The sequence below is a fragment of the Populus alba genome, chromosome 10 (genome assembly GCF_005239225.2).
Source record: "Populus alba chromosome 10, ASM523922v2, whole genome shotgun sequence".
Lineage (NCBI taxonomy): Eukaryota > Viridiplantae > Streptophyta > Magnoliopsida > Malpighiales > Salicaceae > Populus > Populus alba.
The window spans coordinates 15796773-15816450 of record NC_133293.1 but is presented as its reverse complement, the minus strand read 5'-3'; the positions used below and the strand labels follow the sequence as shown (position 1 = coordinate 15816450).

The window sequence follows — 19678 nt, the reverse complement described above, 5'->3', positions numbered from 1 at the left end:
TTTCTTCATATCAGATTAGTTTACCACTGAAACATATCGTCAAGACTCTTGGCAGTGATTATATACAGTAGTGTCTTCTTTTTTACACATATTATATAATGGATCTTTGAAAAAAATGAGAAATAATAAATTAGGTTTGTTTGAAAGAATACTAGATCAGAAGAGCATATTTGAGACTGTTCAACGAATTCCCAGAGATGATATCAACCAAAGGGTCGAAGTGGGGACAGGGACCAGATGACGTGGTTAATTCTATTTCTCACCATTTATAGGAATCGTCATCTAATACAGAGAGTGACATGTTTGGTAAAAACATGGTGAGATTATTCTAGAGAGATCTACAACGTGTTTGAATGGACAGAAGGCAAGGAACTGACGATAAATTAAAAAAGAAAAGGAAAACGAAAAGGAAAGGAAACGGCAGTATTCCAACCTTTTCCTGTTTGGATATGGAAGAGATGGAAAAATATTCTTCATTTTAACTCGGGAAGAATGTCATTTGATAATCTTAACCTAAAAAAGACACCTAACCTTGCCGTTCACAGTACTGAAAACCAACCGAGGATCGAGGGTTCTAACCCTAACTTTCCCTTCCCTGCCCCTCAAAACCCCTAAACAAACAAAGTGTCAACTATGGCAGCTATTGGAAGACAGCTGCCTCTGACCAGTGGATTGAAAGCGCCTCGGGATAGACACTGGTACTTGTACGAACAAAGAGAAACTAGCAGGCGAGCACTTTAGAAAGTAAATAATACAGGAGTAGCAGAACTCGATGGCACTTACAGAGATGGCATGAGCCTCCACACTTCTATTTCTACTTCAATGAGCTCGAAGATTCATATGCTTCCTTTCAGATGACAATAGTGACATGTTTTTCTCGGAGGCACAAAAACTAAAGCATTGTTTAAAACCATATAATTAGCACCAGATAAATGCTTAGAAATAATTTCTTAAGAAATAATATCCCGAAGCATAAAAACCCTGCATAATCTGTTTTCATGATACCTAGCAATTACTCAATTAACCTTACCAAAATCTTAGGAGCAAAAAACTAAAATGCCTTGATCTATTTGCTCTTATCTTTCCTATCTGGTTGTGAATCGGGAAAAAAAAAATGCAATAAACAAAATTCTAGCGAAAGAGATTATCTAGTTATTCCCAGCCCGAGCTTGACGGGGACCTCTAGCTTCCCCATTTAGATAAACTTTCTTGTTTGCTTCTCCGTTGCGTCCAGTTGTGCCCCCAGATTGACCAGAGACTGCACCCTGATTCTCAAAATCATTTCTGCCATAGCCATGGCCTCCATTTAAGTTTCCACGGCTCCTAAAATTGCCATTCCTAAAACCACCCTTTCTTGAAGGATACTTTTCACCACCATTTTTTGCTGCTAAAACATAATAAATTGTTATGCACTCTCCAACTGTTTGGACCAAACACGACAAATAATGGATTAATAATTCAACTTACCATTCTTTCTCTCAATATGCGCTGTTCGAGTGCCAATCATGACAGTAGAGACCTGAAAAAGCACACAATCTCAGACTCGTGCAGAACAAAATATTGTAGCTTAACTTGAGTAAAAAGTTTATATCTTGAAACAGGCAACCAAGTACGGAATAGCTGATAATGAGTACCCACAATAAATCATAGAAGAGGTGTTGTAACACCACCCCGAGATGGAGGGTTTCAAATTCAAAAAACCACTCGGGGGAGTCCTATAAATGGGGAGGAGAGAGAGAGCTTTGCAGAATACAATAATGAACCAGACTTCAAACAAGTTGCCCATAAACACGAAGTGTTGGCAGATAAACATCACTTGAGCAATTAGGTTCAATGACATTATCTGAATGTGTCCACAAAAATTTTCATCAACAGAGGAACGACAAAAGCATACAAGTGCTGAAAGTCAAAGGAACAAAGGTTTGTAGCCTATCCAAACACAGGCAAAGTTGTAGCGATGCAGGACAGGGGTAGAAATAAAAAGAAGAAAAAGGTAAAATGAGGATAAAGACACCTAGAATTCACTAGGCAACCCTTGAGACCGCAAGGGATGTTTCCTGAATCAAGATATCCACCTCCCAAGGTGAAACAGAGATTCTCAACTTCCATTCATCATTAAAAGGTGCCACCATACAAGTGCTTTATCTAGCCCTGAAAAAGTTTTACTAAAATTGGAAATAAATGCTACTACTACCATAGAAGTTCCCAAGTGATAAAATCCTAATATTATAAATATTATAACAAGGGAACTAAATAACGTTAAAATTATTGAATTAATGAAATTTAACTTGGAAATAATCCTGAGTACACCATCATGCAGTATTCAACTTTTAAGCAAACAATCAGGGAACAAAAAACCAGTAACTTTCAGCCAAAAAAAAGTAAAATAAACAACAATACCTCAAGGGCCTTCTCCACAGAATCAGCTGATTCAAATTCCACAAAACCAAAACAGTTCTTTTCTTGCTGTATATAGATGAGCAACATAAACAAATAAATATAGTTTCAAAAAACAATTTTCAACACCCCATTTTACAAGAATAAACATGAGACTAACCTTATAACTTCTGACTTGCACACCATTTGGTTTAATAGCCCCAAATCTTGTAAAAGTCTGCACAAGCTGGTCAACAGTAGCATCCAGAGGCAAATTTGCAACAAATATGGAGTAACCCTCAACTGAAACAGGAAAAATGAGAAAAGCAGATAGGTGGTGAAAGAAAAGCTACAAAGCTCACTCCAGGTAAAAACCCATATATACACTTTAAAAAGGATAAAAACCTGCAGCACTGTTGTTATTGATTTCCACAGAATTGTTGCTGGGAGGGCGAGAACCTGTTTGTTGAGAAGTGACCACAGGTGGTACAGCTGTATGTGACTGTTTCACAGGTTTCACGGGTGACACCCTCTGCTGAAATGGTTGTGTTTTGAAATTCAATGCATTTGCCTGAAAAAAACCAAAAAAATAATCAATCATTTGAGTAAACAATTCTCCTGTAAAACAAATGTAAATTTACTCACCACTGATGCATAGGACTTCTTGGGGGCATCCTCCTCCTGGACACTAGAAGCAACTGCCTCAGAAACTGGGTGAGCATCATTCTGAGTGGTAACAACTTTCTCGACAACCACCTCCTTCTCATAAGTGGGAATCTCTCCATTGTCCAAAGGATGACCGGATTCTTTAGCTTGATCATCATTCTGAGTGGTAACAACTTCCTCGACAACCACCTCCTTCTCATAAGCGGGAATCTCTCCATTGTCCAAAGGATGACTGGATTCTTTAGCTTGATCATCACCCTCCTCCAAAGTGGTAGGCATATTGGCAGAGACAGAGTGATTAGGAATGGAGGTTGGCTCTGTAATTACAAAACTACTAGTAAATATTTATGCATTAAAGTAACAAAAGAAACAACGAAACCATACATGAACCCCTACCAGGACATGGGATAACAGGTGTAGCTGGAGCAATGTTGTCTTCATCACTAATTTTCTTATTCTCTGATTCTTCCATGTATCTAAAAATATCATTCAAAACATAATATCTCCTCCCATCATCTTGTGGGATCAAGAAAAATGCTTGTGTAAATTTTTGTCTGGTACTGTCCTTTCCAGCAAAGAAACCAGTAACCAACACCATTACCCCATTCTCATAAGATTCCTGAGAATCAATAGTCTGTATCTCAACTACACAATTCTTATAGTCAAGAGAGAGGATCAATTTTTTAATCTCCTGCACCCAAAAAATTCCAATTTTCATTATCAGAGAAGGCCACAATTTCAAATAAAAAAACAGTTAAACAAAGATAAACACTGGTGTAAGCAGGAAAACTTCAGCATCCAAGGTTCATGAACTCGAAACCAAAGTCCCAAATTAATCAAGATTTAAGTGATGAAATGCATAACAATTCTAGTTCTAAATTTGTTTTTGGAGGAAAAAAGAATGGCAGAAACTAGTAGAACCAACCTTTTCTCATATCACCAGTACCACATGAATTAATTTCTATGCCATATTTGGTTTGTATAGGATTGGGGGTGAAAAGTGATTACAATTCCTCTCTTCATGTAATACCATTTGATTCACAAAGAAATGGGAGTACTTGTACTCTAAGCAAGTTAAATTTCAATTCTTAGATAGTGTCGATCCCCCATGACAATTGAGTTTAAGACCACGGAAAAAATTAGATGGGAATCTTATCGGGAATGGGAATCAAGATCGCATTCTCACACAGCACTCATTTCCAACCAAACAAAATATGAACTAAGGGATAAGCTAGTGGAATAAAATCGATATGAAAAGAATAGCACTAGCGTGACTCAGTTTACAAGAATATTGCTGTTATTTCTTGCTGAGGAGTTATTTAACACAATAATAAACAATCTACACTCATAAACAATAAACTTTTGTTACACAAAACTTACTTCTAAAGTTGAAATAGGAGACACTGAACCATCTGAGCCTGGCCTGCCAATCAAGCTCGCGTCATTGTAAAAGTTATGAAGCAGCTCGGGAGACTTGGACAAGGTGTTGTAGTACTGCTCCGCAAAAGCATTCCCCACCACTTTTGGATCAAGTTTGACAGCAGATTCATCCACCTGCGTTGCCATCTCTGTAGGGATAGAGATATGTTATTCACTGTAGGAATAAGATATATTATCCACTAATGAGGGTTTTATATTGAAGCCAGACAATAGTTACATAAAGATATAAATAAACAGAGTGATAAGTAAAGCAACTAACAAATAGGAAACTGAACATCAAAGAATATTAAGCATGATACTTGAAATCAGACATAAGGTCACCATTTAAAAAAAGAAAGAAAGATAGCACGGACGTAGTGGCTTTGACTTCTTAATGGATGGAATTTGGATAAATGTGTTTTATGCTAAAATCCATTTACTTAAAAGGTCTAGATAGAGAGGCTAAGAGAAGAATGACCCGTTATAAAAGCTCAACAAATGTCAAAACCTATGGAGAGAGAATCTGGCAAATACCAGGCCTTACTCTCTTGGGCTCAACCACACGTTAGGTCCAAGTACATGTGAGCCCGAAAAGATGTTAAACCCAACTTTTTTGAGCTCAGATACACACTCAACCCAAGTGTCTCTAAACTAGAAGGATACTAGACTCAGCATCCTTGGGTCTAGGATCATTCCAGATCCAAACATTCGAAATGGAAATCTAGAGACATCATCTCCCTACACCCTAGCCGTGTAAAAAATCCCTATAAGAGCTGGATACATGTTAATCAATATTGATGTTGATTATAAAAGTTGATCTCATCAACATTGATGATCTTTACAAAATGACTTAAGATAACCTTCTATAGGCACGTGGTATTTCCATCAACATTAAAGCATTGTAAAAAGACACTTACATCAACATTAATATTGATGAAAGGGACTTCCTCCTCACTTAAATGTGAAAAGAAAAAAGGTCACTGGCCCCTCGAACAAAAAGAAGAAAGTTCAATATACAAAAGTTATAAATATTCACTGAACAACCCATGTAAAGGGTTCAAAATCTTCATTCTCTTCCCATATATTCTTAGCATTTATCATACACGATAAAAAAATAAATATTTTTGTTCTTAGAAATTAATGCTCATTTATTACAACTCCTCACTATAAAATCACGAAATTAATCATCGGATGATCCCTAAATCCCACAAAAAAGACTGTTTTGCAGAATCCAAACCTCTGTCACTAACACTCTGGGCCCTTGTTTCTAGTGAATAGAAAATTGACATGAACGTGTGATCCTCCATAATCTAAAACGCTCAAAAACCCAGGTTTCCTAACATACTAATGAATAGAAAATAACAGATAATCTAAAAAAACAGATGAGGCTGCATAAGAGTATCAAACCCCATAACTAATGCTGAACCAATTTCATTATCTTGATATCTAAACCGTAAACCATATGCTTTAAGAGTATAGGGCTTGAAAGCAGAAAAACCAGTTTATTAAAAAATTGGGTCGAAAACAAGACAGAAGAAACACGATAACACCAACAGTAGCGTATGCGGTAGCACTAATAAAAAAAACACGCAATGTTTCTGCATCTTCCAATAAAAAACCAATACTAACTTCTTCACAAACAAAGAAGATTTTACTACTTATGTTAGGCAAAAACAACAACGTTATCAGTGACCAAAAAAAACACAAAAGAATCAAGCTTTACAGCTAAATCCAATCCAGCAACCAGAAAAACAGAAAAAACTAAAAATAACATACAAAAAAATAAAAACAGTGGATCACGTCAAACTCTGACCACTCGCATAAAAAAATCCCAGATCTAAATTAAAATAAAATAAAATAAAACTCAGATCTAAAACCAATTTAACAATGCAATCCCTGAATTTAACAATCCTTCGGATTCAATCAATCAGTCAATAGCAGATACTCCATGAACGAACAAAAACATCACAACCAATCAAACAAAAGCAAGATTAAGTAATGTCTAACCTCGTTAAAGCAGCAATAAACTCGCTCGCTCGCCGCCGAGAGAGATATTGAATAAATTTACTACTACACTAACCGTGCCCTTGCGGCGCTAAATAGTTATTATTACCAGTATAGAGAGAAGAAAAAAATAAGACGCAATGGTGCGGTTGCTAGTGAAGAAAGGTACAGACGACAGAAGATTTTTATACTACAACGAATAAAATAAAATTTTGATTAATACAGAAAAGTACAGAACTGTACTTAGATTTCTCCCTCGACTTGTAATTCTCTATTTCTCTTCCTTCTCTTGCGAGCGAACTTGTGCGTGCGTGTTAACTATTAACAAATACGTTGTACTGTCACTCGTGTCTTGCTAGTATTTTTTAAGCGGGTCCATAAAAGAGGGTGTCGCGTGAGGCTATATTGTGGGGTCCTGGGTGTCTTAATGGAGTTGGATAGCGTAATTTGACGGTGATGATCTTGTTGGGCGGATTAACTTGTATGATAGTGAGGGTTGGCGAGAGAGAACCGTAGGATTGAACGCGCTTACAAGCAAGTGAGATTGCGTGGAAGTTAAGGAATGTGGTTTACACTTGCGGTTACAGATTGATTGTTAATTTTTCATTTTTTTTACCGGGAAGTGAATAAATAAGTAGAAAAATAATCTAGATTGCGGTGATAAGCTGACTTCCAGCGTTTCCCCTGCCGTAACTGAGCACCCGTTTGCTAAAACAGAGGGAGGTTAAATTTTAATTTTTTATTATTATTTTGATATACTAAAATTAATAATAAAACTTTAAAAAAATAAAAAAATATTATATATATATATATTTAAAATATATATATTAAAAAAAAAACCATCTAACTTTCAAACCACCGAAGCTTTCTCCAATCGTTGTGCTATCAGTTATGTCTGCGTTGGAACTCTGAATACCAATTGAAACTCGCCACGTCACACGAGAAGGGAGTGCATAGACCACTGCGCTACTTGGTGATACATTCTAGGATGACGGCGACATGTCTTTTTTGAGAAAGACGGCCTCATCAAATATAAGAAGGTGTTTTTTACCATGCTTTTGAAGTACTATTATTATTGTTTTTTAAAATATTTTTTTATTTTAAAAATATATTAAAATAATATTTTTTTTATTTTTAAATTCAACATATCAAAACAATTTAATATATATATATATATATTTTTTTTTTTAATAAAAAAATTAATTTTTTTAGAAATATGGGTAGACTCGCTTTTCCAAACGCTCATAATGTAGTTGTTATATTTTAAAATATATGTTTTATTTATAAATATATTAAAATATTTTTTTAAAAAAAATCAATATCATTATATTTAAAAAAATAAAAATTTTAAAAAATACCATCACAGTTCTTTGAAGACAATAATTATATTTGTGAGTGTACTTAAAATTTATTCTGGAAAAATAATATACACTTGAAATTCAAAACTATTGATTATTTAATTTAGCATTCTGCCTGTATAAATTGTCTCTGTGTTTGTAAAACTGACTTGATTGGACCTAATAATTAACCATTGTTCAATTTGCTTCTTTAAATGGGATGAATTCCTCTATCAAGGTCCATTTGTTGTGATTCAAAAATATTTAAAAAAATAAAAAGTTATTTTTTATTTTAAATTAATATTTTTTTGTTTTTGGATTATTTTGATACATGGTAAAAATAATTTTTAAAAAATAAAAAATATTTTATTTTAATATATTTTTAAATAAAAAAATATTTAAAAAAACAATTACAATTATATTTTTAAAAACACTGTTATGACATTGTAAATAATATATCTCTGCATATAATGAAAAATGGGATTTATATATCAGATGAATGATGCAACGACGCGGGTGTGGAGGGAGTCATACATTTTTTAAAAACTAGCCATGCGGTACCGTATTACATCTTTCGTGGGAAGATCGATGTAAGATTCTATGATAACGGTTCAACAATCTGAACCATGACACTCAAGGGATGCGGAACTGAAAGTGCTTGGCGGCAAGTGAAGATAACGTCCCTGTTTAGACCAAGGATGACAGCTCAAGCTGCAGTTTGAGATTGGCCTTCTCTTTTATCTTCCAAGTGTATATTTGGAAATATAATTATAGTTATATTTTAAAATATTGTATATTTAAAAAAAACTAAGTAAAAGATAATTTAAAAAGTATGTCAATATTTTAAAAAAAAAAATTATTTTTAAGATTAACACATCAAAATAATTTAAAAACATCAAAAACATATTAATTTATAATAAAAAAATCAATTTTATTTAAAAATACTTTTAAAATTACAATGCAAAACACGTATAAATAAATAATGTAAAAGTATCTAGATTTGTAATTAGACAGTGCCTACTACTCGCTAGAGGCTTCAAAGCAAAAATAAAAATTAAATTAATAAAAATTACTGCTTGAAGAATTTTTGTATGTTAAAATCTAAAATTGTGTTTGTTTTTTATTTTAAATTATTTTTTTATATTTTTATATTTTTTAATGTGTTGATGTCAAGAATAATTTTTTAAAAAAATATTATTTTAATATATTTTTAAATAAAAATATTTAAAAAAACAACTTATTTAACTTCTAAAAAAATCTTTAAACCTTTAGTTATACATGTATGAAAAGGACAGTTGGATTCTTTATATTGGAGTTTAGAACACTATTAATTATTTTAGTTTCCACTAGTATTGAGTTTCTTAAATTAAACGACACACACGTTCTGGAATAAGTGTCGAGATATTGATGCATCTATCTCAAGAGCTAAAATTAACTAGGAGTTTTGGATTACTTCTATACTACTAACAATAAAGTTGACAGAGTTTATGGTGCATCGTGAACATTGAAGCACCTCAGTTTTTATGGCATGTTTGTTTTCTGGAAAGTAATTTTTTAGAAACTATTTTTTAAACTTTTTTATATTTGTTTGTCATTAAAAAAGTTGATCAACGGAAAATACTTTTTGCTCAATGAAAAATACTTTCCAGTCAATTTTAGTCAAAGAAAAATTTAGCTTGGTTTTCAGAAAAGTGTTTTCCCTTTAACTATGTTTATTTTCCAGAAAATAGTTTCCAGGAAATCACTTTCCAAACTTTCTTGTATTTGTTTGTTATTAGAAAAATTGATCAATGAAAAACACTTTCCAGTAAAAGGAAAATTTAGCTTGGTTTTCAGGAAAGTATTTTCCTGAAAAATTTGGTGGGAAAACACTTCCCGGAAGTTGTGAAAAATTTAGAAATGTCATTATTTGCTGATTATATCAAATTTAATCCTCAAACTTTTGATTGTTATATATTTTTTGTTTTAAATATTTATTTTTAAATTTTATCTCTTAAAATTTTATTTTTATATTAACTTTGATCCTTATTTTTATAATTGCTATTTGCTTTTTCCTTGTCATTTTTTTATTGAAATTTTTTATCTATCAAAATCCTCATTCTTTTAATTGTTACCTATTTTATTTAAAATAATTTATGAAATGTTGATTATTATTATTTTAATTTCTTCATCTTTCATTTTTTTTTAATTTTTTAGATTTGATCTCTATTATTTTGATTATTGTTTATTTTATTTGAGATAATTTATGAAATTATATATTTTTTTTTCAATTTCATTCTCATTCAACTTTTTAACTTGTAAGATTTGTTCCTCGTTATTTTAATAAACTTGAAAAAATAAAATATTAATAAGTTATTTTTCAGCTTATTTTCCGTAACATAATCAAACACTGGAAAGTGTTTTCCAACTTATTTTTATTACACTACCAAACATCGGAAAAATACTTTATCGGAATTCACTTTTTCTAGAATTTACTTTCCCCGAAATTCACTTTTCAAAAGAAAATTACTTTCCAGCAAACAAACAAAAAAATAAAAAATAATAATTCTACGTTGCTGAAAGAGTTGATAAGGTTTACAGTGTTTCGTCGATGAATGTGTTGATAAAGTTTATGGTGCTCCACTCTATTTATACGAACAGTTAAATACTTAATTTAAAAAATATTTTTCCTTTCTTAAAGAAAATTCAACCTAACAAATTTTTTTCAATCTAATATTGTTAAACTTGATAGAGTTCATAATCCGAAGTTACAAGTTTAACCACAAAACTTATATCAATTTAATACGTTATTTTTTTTATATTTTAAAAAAATATCATATCGATTTATTTTCAAACCAAAAACATTTTTTAATAATTATTTGAGTGGTTTTTAAATATGTTAAATTAATTGGGCTATGTTAAACTGAATTATGCATAATTTAATTTAAAACTCATGACATGCAAGAAGTCAAGTCAAAATTTTTAAAATTCACTTGCTAGATGCAATTTAATAACAATGCTAGAAAATTTCTCAAGGCTTGTACATTTTTTCTATTTTTGTTTTTGACTAAACATATAACATATCATGAGTTAAAAAACTAATTCATTCCCATAGCCAAAAAAACACACGTGTAAAAAAAATCATCATGTTTTACAAATGTTTATAATTTTAATGGAGCGAAAATAAGTAGAAATAAAAAGGAAAATTAATTTTTCCCATTAAGTAATTTTTTTTAAAAGTTAACCACAATCCTAAAAAAAATGGTAATTGAGTAAAAATTGAAATAAAAATATCAAAATCGGAAGGATATCACTATCCGAGTTCCGAGATTGATACGAAAAATGAAAGAAACATCTTAGAGCTCCCAGCGAGGATCGAACTCGCGACCTTTCGCTTACGAAGCGAACGCACTACCACTATGCTATGGAAGCCTTCGCTAGTGAAAAACCGAACTTTTAAACTCGATCGCACCCTAAAAGAAACAAGAAAACTACATTGAGTACATTTTCTTAAAAGTTAAAACCCTCCAAAATCTACCGTAGAACACTACTTTCAGGCCACAGCAAGAGCAAAACAGCGAAAGAGAAAGATGTGTGGAATCGCCCTGATTGTCTCTGGGATTCGCATCGATTTGTCATCATCCACCCTTCTCCAATCTCCTAATCCCGAGCCAGTAAGTAAAGTTCTCATAAATCAGTTTGATCCACAATACACACAATTAGTTTTATCTATTTCATTTACCTGTTGTTTTTTTGGTGCACCAGTTAGTTACAGTTTCCGTAGATGATCTTAAAGCAGCTCTGCGGAGGCGAGGACCTGACAGCTTAGGCAGCAAGAAGATTGTACTTCAGTATAATAAAAATTTGAGCTCTGTTGAGGACCGAGAACTGGTGTCTGTAGTAACTGATGAAGCTGAAATAGAAAACGACCAGTCGTTTTTGCAGAATTGCTCCAATGGAAAAACTGGTAATTATAATCAACTAGGGAATTCTGTTGGCGAACTGCAATTTATCGGTGCCACATTGCAGCTGAGGGGACTGAATCCTATAATTCAGCCATTTGTTGACTCCTACGGGAATGTACTAATTTATAACGGTAAAATTCTGACTTGTATACTATATTTTTTTCTCGATTTCTGCTATGTACGTTTTGTTTCGTAATTATTTTAACCTTGTGTCTAATTTAGTGTTGTGATTTTGAAGGTGAGATATTTGGAGGAATTCATGTGGAGAGTGATAGAAATGATGGTGAAGTTCTAATGCAAACTCTAGGAAATTGCTGCTCTTGTGGTTCCAATGGGCACACAGGCCCTTGCTCTGCTGCTGGACATGGGTATAGTTCTGTTCCGAATGTTTTTTCAACTATCAAGGGGCCGTGGGCTATTATCTATTGGCAGGTAATTATGGGTATAGGCTTGGTTTTGTTTTGATCGAGATTAAAGGAGGTACTGGTATTTCTTAGAATTTTTTTTTTGTTAATATTGTTTTAGCTGAAGTTAGCTTTAATTACTTGTGTACAGGAGAGTTCAAGAACCTTGTGGTTTGGTCGAGATGCATTTGGTAGGCGGAGCCTGGTTGTTCACTGGCCTACTGTGAAGGATTCTCGGTTTCTGCTATCTTCTGTATCGCCATTTTCTTCTGTTGATCAGAGTTCTGGTACATATAGCTTGGTAGAGCTTTCCTCGTTCCCCTGGCTACATTTTCTTTTACTCTGGTTGGTGACAAGGTTATTTGCATGATTGGAAACAATATTTTCCATTAAAATGAGCATTTTAGTTGATAAATTATCGTATGCAATGTAGATGGAATGATGATATTTCCTTGTCATCAATAGAATCAATTTCTTGAATGCTTGTTGTTCCCTCTGCATTTTCCACATTTTTTTCTTTAACTAGTTTGGCACTGCTTTTGTTTTTTTATTGCTTGGTGATTTGCACTACTGCGGTAAAACATTAAAATTTCTCATTTGTGTGCAATAGGCATTACTACCATTCTAAGTTCTGGGTAGGTTGCAAAATGCCTCGGCAATTATGCAAGCTGCTTACTTGGGCTACCACGAATCATTTCAGGTTGTTATCTACATCTTGAGGGGCTGATTGTTGTTTACTTGTGCAAGCAACAAAGCATATGTTTAAATAAGGCAATGCCTCTAAGAGATTTTTTGCTCCATTCTTGACCTCGTGTGTTTAAACATTTGTATCTCATTAAGCCCTTGCTGGAATTCTTTTCTACCTCCTTTTTTGGCAATAAGTTGTTTCTGCCATTCACCCAATTTCGGCAAACTGTACTAAACTAATTAGCTATTTTAATAAGTGTCAGTCAATTGGTGCAGATTTTGAAGTTGAAAATGGAACTCACCACAATTTTTGGGAGGAGCTTTCATGTGGGATATACAGCTTATCAATGGATGCTTCAAAGCTGGATGGATATCTTGTTGGTGAAGTAAAAAAACATGAATGGGGCAATGCCATGATAATGGAACTGATTAAATGGGAGAGAGTTTCTTTCAATCCAAAACCCAATGAGTTACATGGTTCACTTAACGGGACTCTAGAGGGACAACATCACATGTATCCAGCTTCATCAGACATAATGACATTTGAATCAGGTTATAATCCTGCCACAATATTTAATATATTTGTGTAAAAGTTCCAAACTTCATTTACTAAATATTTTTATTTTGACTCATGAAGATGGATCTAGTTTTAAATTTGATGGTTTTACTGTCATGAGACCCCTACTTATGAATTTTTTTTTAACCGTGTAGGGCCAAATCAAACAATGATTTCATTGCCTGCTCATAATGTGCTAAGTGCTCTAAGAAAATCTGTGATGCTGCGCGCTTCACAACACAGAATCTTTGAGGTCAGAACTAAAATTGAATTGAATAGCCTTATTGTGGATCTATACTCTTGGAGAACTTACACTTTTAGAATGCTTACATATAATGGGTGCTGTTTTAAGCGATTAAATCTCACACAATTTTCTTTTCTTTTCTGTTATATTCTAAATTCAATCAATTGTACATCAAGAAGTTATCTTATTTTATTTATGTAGAACACGTTGGATGGGTACAGTTCTAGCTAGACATCTCCCCCCCTTCTTTATCCTTGTGATTAACAGACTACATTTACCATAAAATTACCTTATTTTATTTATGTAGAATGTATTGAACAAGCTATTTATGGCATTTACAAATCGTACAAGAAGTAATTTATTTATGTTTTAATTGATAGAATTCTTTGGGTTGAATGCATAGGCAGGAAGATGTTATAGTAGACGAGAAGAACATGTTCCAGTGGCAGTCTTGTTTTCTGGTGGGCTTGATTCTATGATACTTGCTGCATTGTTGGATGAGTGTCTTGATCCCAGCTGTAAGTTGTCATACTAAGCTAGTGCCCTCGCTCATTTTTGCTTTTTTTTCTACATCTTCAATTTTTGCACTACTGTTAACCCTTTCAATGCAGTTGACACTGGAACACTAAGAAAACCAGTGAAAATGTTGTCTTGCCGATTCTTTTGCTGAGCTGATTCTCCATTCCAATTCCCTGTGTGGCAGATGGGATTGACTTGCTTAATGTGAGCTTTGATGGTCAGTCTGCTCCTGATAGAATCTCTGCCAAGGCAGGAGTGAAGGAACTGAGAAGAATTGCACCACTGAGAAGGTACAGTATTAGATGTTTCTCTTTTGATGTAATATTCCATGTCTTGGTCTTGTAATGGGAAATTTTCTAGTTTTTTTATAAAGAGAGGTTAGAGCTACTGGAAATCCTAAAACATTCAGGTGCAGTTATTTAAAGGCACTAGCACTTTTTGATGCTGTTGTGGAGAGTTTGATGCTATATTATGCATGGCAAATGGAGAATGAAATTCGAGCACTTGCTGGAAAGTTCCAGTGGAAGGAAAAAACCTCTACAACTTGAATTGGAATCTTAAATAAGTTTGTGTTTCAAATCTCCATTAAGGTCGAGTTTGGTGTGGGGCAAAAAAAATTGGAGGGGAATGTTAAGGGGTTAAGAGTTAAGGATGAAGCATCAAGGGTGTAAAAAGAATTAAGGTGAAAGATTAAAGGGTGTTTGGCATGAGTCAAATTTCAAATCAAATATAGTGTTTAAAACATAAAACAGTAAATATTTGTGGATCCCAAGAGAGGGAACATGTATAACATACAACATCCCCCCCCCCCCAACACAAGGTTAATTTGACCTGGCTATGAATGCATCCTCTTGTTGATTAAATAGTAGTGTATCCATTGATGACCAGGTCCAAGTTTGCTCACATGTTTTCATTTTATTTTATTCAGAATGATGTTCCCTTTTTTTTGGAATTCTTTCTATTATAGTCACTGTTGATCAATGATGCAGGTGGAAGCTTGTAGAGATTGATTCAGACTTGTCGACATTGACCTTGGAAATGAAGCACGTCATGTCACTTATTAACCCTGCAAACACGTATATGGTATCTGGTTTTATTTTACAAGTGCATGTTTATTAGAATTGGGTGATATGGTGCTCTGGTAGAATACATGGAGGCATTTAAATAGTTAGCTTATTATGTTGTTTACTAGAATTAACTTTGGAATTGTGAGCATTTTGTGATGTACATAAAATATGCATGTGATCGTCATTTCATCTGGTCCTTTCATTGGTGTGTGTATGGTATTGTTAATTTATTACTAGCAATAAACATTCTCCATCCATTTAAAAATAGAAATCAGCATGCTAATTGATAATTTTAAAAGATGCCTCTTTCTGTCAGTGATGCTACTTTCTGTTTGTACGCATCCCTGTATATGTGAAGTTACACTGTGGCTTAATGCTTCAGGACCTGAACATAGGGGTTGCTTTGTGGTTGGCTGCAAGTGGTGATGGTTGGGTCTCTGAAAGACCTAGCAATAACAGTGACAAGAATCAACAACGCCTCAGGTACAAGTCCGAGGCTAGGATTGTCCTAGTTGGTTCGGGTGCTGATGAGCAGTGTGCTGGTTATGGAAGGCATAGAACAAAATATAGATGTGGCGGGTATGGTTTTAACATGTACATTCTAACTTGTGGGTGCTGTCATTCCTTAAGATTGTGTCTGCTTGTTCCATGTTCATGTTCTCAGCCTGTGTTGGTAGTTAGCACATTGTAATTTCATGTCCACATTGAAGTTCCTTAAGATTGTGTCTGCTTGTTCCATGTTCATGTTCTCAGCCTGTGTTGGTAGTTAGCACATTGTAATTTCATGTCCACATTGAAGTGTGCTGTGTTACTCTGAAGTCTGAAGTTACAATTATGAACTCTGCATCCTGTGAAGTAAAACTCTGTTGTTTTTTTGGTCTGTTTCCTTTTGTAAATGCATTCAATTCTATCATATGTTCCTGCTAAGCTCAAGTTTCATGATGCTTTCTAGGCCGTGATTAGAATAGTTGAGTTTTTACCGAAGTGATTTGTATAGCACTCATTTGGATACACCTTTGGCTTGATGCACAAATACCATTAATCAACCAAGTCTCTGTTTTAGGAGACTGTAAATCAATACAAAATCACCAATGTTCATGTGTGCATTTGTAGTCTCTCTTATAATTTGATGTGCTGTCAACAGTTGGCATGGGCTTAATGAGGAAATGAAGTTGGATATGCAGAGAATATGGAAACGAAATATGGGGAGAGATGACAGATGCATTGCTGATAATGGAAAGGAGGTATTACTAACATTTTGAGATGCATCACCCTTTGTCTGCTATACTTCTCACGTATTAACAAGCATCTAATTTCTTTCATCAGGCTAGATTTCCTTTCTTGGACGAAGATGTCATTAGGGTGCTTCTTGACATCCCTTTGTGGGAGGTTGCTAACCTGGATCAACCTAGTGGAACAGGTGATAAGAAGATCCTCAGGGAGGTCAGTGCTATCTGTTATTAACTTATTCTTTTGTTCATTTTCTCTCTCTTAACTTTTCTTAAGAGTTAAGACAACCTCCTAGGTTTACCTGTTCTTGGAACTGTTAGTCGAACAATCCCTGCTCACCAGGGTTTCATCAATTTGTTATTTTATTTGACTGATGCTGATCAGATGTTTATTGCTCCTCACGTTTCTTGAAGGTGGCACAAATGCTTGGTTTACATGAGGCAGCTGTTCTCCCTAAAAGAGCAATCCAGGTTTGTGTTACTTCAACTTGCTTCTATTTAAGTCAGCTTTGCATGCCTGATCCATGGATAGGATGGATATTATGATAGGATTAAATGCATTTACAAAAGTAAAAAAGGAACACAGGTCTGGAGACCGTGGACTATCTTAACTACCTAGATGTAACTCACAGCTACTGTGCTTGTTACTGTTCATGTGAAGCTCTACTTCTATCCATTTAGTTTGATTATTAATCCAATATATTGTTCTGCAACTGCTTTAGTTTGGTTCAAGAATTGCAAGGGAATCAAATCGAAAAAACTTTGGAAGTAATCGTGCAGCAAACCAAGCATCTGCAGGAAGTGTAGTGATTAACAGGTCGTGATAATGTACCATCATACTTTGCATCTCAAACCTGGATGACTCACCCCAGGGCAGGTCTTCCTCTCTGGTCCTTATGCTGACCTGCATTTTTCGTGATATGGAATCTGATCACACCAGATCTGACAATGGATGGCGTGTTGGTGAGCCAGAAACCATTTTTCCAGTATACATATCAGCTACCTGCATCAGATCAGAGTGCATCAAAGTTCTATGGACATGTGCTGTTGATGTTCCAATGTAAATTTTTTAGAAGAATGGGCCTTTGTAATCGATTTTCTATTGTATTGTTTTAGGTGTACTTTTTTTGGATATCATTTATTTTCAATGGGTCAGTAATGGGCTTCTGGATTTTGACTTTGTAATCGTGGCAAGTAATTATAGGAAAGCTGTGACGAAAACCTGTCTTCTCTCGGACTCTGAAGTCAAATCCTTTTTTTTTTTTATTAACTTGTTGGGGGTGTTTATGATTGTAGTCCAGATGCTTTATAAAATAATTTCTATCTTTAAAATATATTAAAATATATTTTTTAGATTTTTTATATTAAAATCATAAATTTTTTTAGAAAAATCAATTTTTCTCTGTTATTTAATGAAGCCAAATATATAACCAAAGGGCCACTGTCTACCTCCTCACAGTGTCCTGGTGGCCTTGCAGTTAAATGAACAACTTTTCTTTTCATGAAGAATAATTGTTCGATTGATCTGCAATCAGGAGGCTAGAACAGTTTGGAAATTCTAAGCAACTGATTGAATTCCTCATTGCATCGTAGTTTTCACTTTTCACACGGGAGCTTCCGATTGGCAAGCCATGTCTGTGGAGCCTTGAGCTCCGGTCATGTTTGTGGATTTCTGGTGAGAAATCAGACAACTAGCAAATGCAGGTGATTCTGGCGGTGGCGGTGCATGTATCTCATGTGCGATGGAGTTGTTTCCATCTAAAATTGCTAAAGCTGTTTTTATTGCTGCAATAATGCTGTCCAGTACTAGCAGAGTGCCCCTGGTATATTTTCTCAACAGGTTCGCCCACCATTTCCATCTTATACGTGATTTGGAAAAGGCAAAGCATAAAGGATGACATTAAACTAATCAAACCATGCAATCCTGGTCCATTGAAAATGGTGGCAGCATAATTCGCTCCTTTACATCCTCTGCGGTCTGTATATTTTCCTCCAAAGCGATATTCGCTTGTCCTTGACTGCTCCATCTTGCTGTCTTACCCTGAACCTCTTTTGGACATGAAAACAAAAACGCAGCATTGCATCATACTGTGCAACAATGGTGGAAGAAGCTGTCGAGAATATAAAGCGAGCAGTTAGTGCAAGCCAGAACTAGGACCCGTGTTCTTGAACGGTGTGGTGGCTGGTTCATTTATGTAAATGTGGTGGAAGTTAACCAACCAAAAATGGTTCAAGATTATGTAAATGTGGTGGAAGTTAACCAACCAAAAATGGTTCAAGAACATGTGCATGATGCATATGTCATTAATCCTTCCCCATGTCTAATATATTGAAGCCCCCCTGGCTACTTTTTGTCACCGTCAACTCGTGTGTAGTGGTCGGTGAATGCTCGATGGAGGGAGCAAGTTTCCCGTTTCAGGTGTTGTAAATTTCTCCCTTCCTTGCCCTCAGCACCCCCCATAAAACAAATCACACAAGGACCAAATTAACCTTCTTCCTATTTCTTTTTTTTTTTCTTTCGTATTTATGACATTTTAATTAGTATAACTTTTTGATGAAAATGTATTTTCAAATAAAATTAAATCTTTAAATAAACAAGTTACTAAGATTTCTGCATCGGTTATTGTTGAGAACCTATGAATCTTCTTTTCTTTAATCTATTAGCATGTTTAAGAATTCGTAACCTTCTGTTTTTAAATATTCTTTAAAAATATTTTTAATTTTAAAAAAGATCAAATTAATTTTTTAGGGCTTTATAATGATATTAATATCAAAAATAAATAATAAGTTTAATTTTTTATATATATTTTTAAATAAAAAACTATTTAAAAAAATATTTTGCATGACATTCTCCATCATGTATTTAGGATTGTCATTGAGCACATCCAATTTGTCTGCATTTTGGTTGTATGTATTATAATAACAACAACATAAAAAATAGTGTTTTATAAATAAACCAAGATAATAAAAATGAAAAAATTTAACAATTTTTTTGGGATGTAATATCTATTTATACAAAAATAAAATAAAATAAAATAAAATCAAACCTTAAGAAGAATATCAATAATGTCAAAGTTTGTATGAATTCAACATTTAAGATTTACCAGGTTTTGATTTGTGTTTGATTCGGAATATTTTATATATATTATCATGAAACACCAAATTAATAAAGTGAATAATAATTGAAAGACTGAGAATAGCACAAACCTTCATTTTTTCTTTTTTC

General features: G+C 33.9%; 2 protein-coding genes and 1 non-coding gene across 6 annotated transcripts; 1 reads left to right on the top strand and 2 right to left on the bottom strand.

Moving 5' to 3' along the window:
• Positions 1-918: 918 nt before the first annotated feature.
• Positions 919-6837, bottom strand: LOC118043286 (nuclear transport factor 2). 4 transcript variants are annotated; one of them, XM_035051205.2, is made up of 9 exons: positions 6709-6837; positions 4423-4610; positions 3439-3733; positions 3022-3359; positions 2782-2947; positions 2558-2679; positions 2401-2466; positions 1468-1519; positions 919-1387 (listed from the first exon to the last, which is right to left on the bottom strand). In XM_035051205.2, the coding sequence occupies exons 2-9, from the start codon at positions 4606-4608 to the stop codon at positions 1149-1151; spliced, it is 1464 nt and encodes a 487-aa protein (XP_034907096.1). In that variant the 5' UTR covers positions 4609-4610; positions 6709-6837; the 3' UTR covers positions 919-1148. The 4 variants fall into 4 exon arrangements, with proteins under 4 accessions (XP_034907096.1, XP_034907095.1, XP_034907094.1 ...); XM_035051204.2 differs by lacking the exon at positions 6709-6837 and adding an exon at positions 6469-6696 and having other exon boundaries at positions 4423-4636; XM_035051203.2 differs by lacking the exon at positions 6709-6837 and adding an exon at positions 6469-6695.
• Positions 6838-11141: 4304 nt separating this feature from the next.
• TRNAT-CGU (transfer RNA threonine (anticodon CGU)) lies at positions 11142-11213 on the bottom strand. Its single transcript has one exon. It is a non-coding gene; the product is annotated as a tRNA-Thr (tRNA).
• An 83-nt stretch (positions 11214-11296) lies between these two features.
• LOC118043285 (uncharacterized) lies at positions 11297-17715 on the top strand. Its single transcript, XM_035051202.2, has 14 exons — positions 11297-11455; positions 11547-11877; positions 11985-12178; positions 12302-12437; positions 13114-13389; positions 13549-13646; positions 14041-14155; positions 14341-14446; positions 15146-15239; positions 15606-15802; positions 16368-16467; positions 16550-16666; positions 16867-16923; positions 17175-17715. The coding sequence occupies exons 1-14, from the start codon at positions 11372-11374 to the stop codon at positions 17274-17276; spliced, it is 2007 nt and encodes a 668-aa protein (XP_034907093.1). The 5' UTR covers positions 11297-11371; the 3' UTR covers positions 17277-17715.
• Positions 17716-19678: the final 1963 nt, after the last annotated feature.